Consider the following 1,965-nt stretch of genomic DNA (forward strand, 5'->3'; position numbering starts at 1 on the left):
ATGGGGGGGGGGGGGGTAAAAAAGTATGGAGTTTGTTGGTTCTGTACCGTTCGAAATCGAGGGGATCAGTAGAGCGAGTTAGAGTTCGGAAAATCGTACGGGTGGAACGTAACTGGAGAATTCGTTGCTTTCTGATCGAGTGGCCGCAACGACTGCGTCGCCGTTATAGAAAGATCCGACTACTATGGAATTCGGGATGAAAGAAAAGAAATAGAGAAGGGAAAAAGGACAAGGGGAGAAATAAGACGACGGAGTTCACGGTCGAAGGAATAAATTCTCGGAGCCGGAACTCGCGGTGGCCATCGATCCGACCGGAATCAACGGTTTTCAATAGAGACTTCCGTGGAAGGAACTTCTATTTAGAATTGCTCGGACTTGATCCGCGGTGTTGAACGATCTCGTAGCCATCTTCTTCGGTGTTTCGTGTCTTCTTTTTCTCGTTGCTGGAAGAAATCGACGACCGGGCCCGATATTGGTAATTCCTTCGCGACGTCGGCGATTCAAAGAGCGGTAGATGGCGAATGGAGAGCGAAGAAGGGAAGACGAGTCGTGGGTGTACGGACAGAAGAAGTGAGATAGGTAGATTAGGGAGGCGGGCTAAGAACGGAGGAAGGGAAGTTTGAAAATAAATAAAAGATCGATGGCGGAACGATCTCCTCGGGGCTAAACGAAATTGTGCACTGGACTCGGTACGATACAGGCATTACGGACTCTTAGGAGGACGTTTAATGGACTCGTCGATACCTGGTTATCGCTGACGTTGACGCAAGTGTAGCACGTTAGACCTGCAACAACAGAGGGGGCGATGGAGTGAGTAATAGCGTTGAACAGAGAGACAGCAGACCGGTTGAAGTACGAGACAAAGGGCGGAGAGACGCAACAATTAAACACGCTTAGGCGTTCCTTCGATATAATTCCCGCCCGTCGCAATACACTTAACGTCGTGGAAAATGGATTGTCCCGTCGAATGGAACTTATAACGGTGCGGAGCGCGTTGCGGATCGTGGCAACAAAAGCTCGTTCTCCTCGAAATGCACCCATACACCCGGACGAGCGTACGACGATGTATTGTTTCAGTGGCGGGGTCCAGTGTCGTAATTAATACTTTTCAAACCGTTCAAATTGAAGCCGTTTCCGGACGTTTTGCCGCTCCACCGGAATATCCAAGAGTTTACAGTCGTTCGCTAGAGAGGTTTCCTATTCCGACACGCTAATGGAATACAAACTTTTTCCACCGGAGACCGATGGAGAATAGAAGGAGAGCGTAAAAGGAGTAGCCGAGAAAAACAACCGGAGAAAAAGGAAGCGAAATCTTTCCACTTCTTTTTTCCTTTTTCTCTTTTAAGCTCTGCGAATGTCGGTTCGAGCCGAGAGACTTTAGCTAAAATAGCATTGGCGCTTTAAGAAGCTTGGCAGCGGGCACGGTTGGCGATATTTCAGAACAATATGTTACAAGCCAGGTGTATAGATCGGCGAATGATTTGTGGGGAATTGGTAGGAGGTAGCAGGGAGGAGGTAAAGTGGCTAGAGCGAGATCTGTAAGCGGTAGAAAGCCAGGAAGGAGGATTAGTGGAGCTCGATTGCAGGATTCGAGGGGGAGTGGATAAGCTCGAGTTAGTCGAGCAAATCATAGATCTGTTTGCCCCGTTCTCCGCCCTTTCTCCACGACTTTTCTCCTTTGCTCTTCGCAGCACGTCGCGCATCCACGCCAATACGCACGGTAGATGTCTTCTTCTTCTGTCGTGACTCCCTTCAGCCCGTCCTTCTGCTTCGACTCCTCCTTTCCGTTTCCGTTTCCGGAGAGGACGTTTCTGCCGCAAGTTTCCGCAGCCAGGAGCAGCCCGACCATCACCCACGTGATCATTCCTCACATCTCTGGAATGACAGAAATGGGGCTACGTGTTACGTAATTGACCGCCACGCATCTCTTTCGTGGATCGAAACCGGCTAGAGAATCGAAGTGTA

The 1,965-nt window shown here is 49.7% G+C and overlaps 1 protein-coding gene across 2 annotated transcripts in view; it reads right to left on the reverse strand.

Moving 5' to 3' along the window:
- Positions 1-1,965, reverse strand: part of LOC100749387 — a 56,485-nt gene that overhangs the window by 4,674 nt on the left and 49,846 nt on the right. For both annotated transcript variants that reach the window (XM_003484914.4, XM_033321245.1), the window contains exons 2-3: positions 1,720-1,875; positions 745-785 (exon numbers count right to left, since the gene is read on the reverse strand). In XM_003484914.4, the coding sequence (XP_003484962.1) occupies positions 745-785; positions 1,720-1,864 (186 nt within the window). In that variant the 5' untranslated portion in view covers positions 1,865-1,875. The remainder of the gene's footprint in view (positions 1-744; positions 786-1,719; positions 1,876-1,965) is intronic.

This window comes from Bombus impatiens, unplaced genomic scaffold, assembly GCF_000188095.3.
Source record: "Bombus impatiens unplaced genomic scaffold, BIMP_2.2 scf_0027, whole genome shotgun sequence".
NCBI classification, from domain to species: Eukaryota; Metazoa; Arthropoda; class Insecta; order Hymenoptera; family Apidae; genus Bombus; species Bombus impatiens.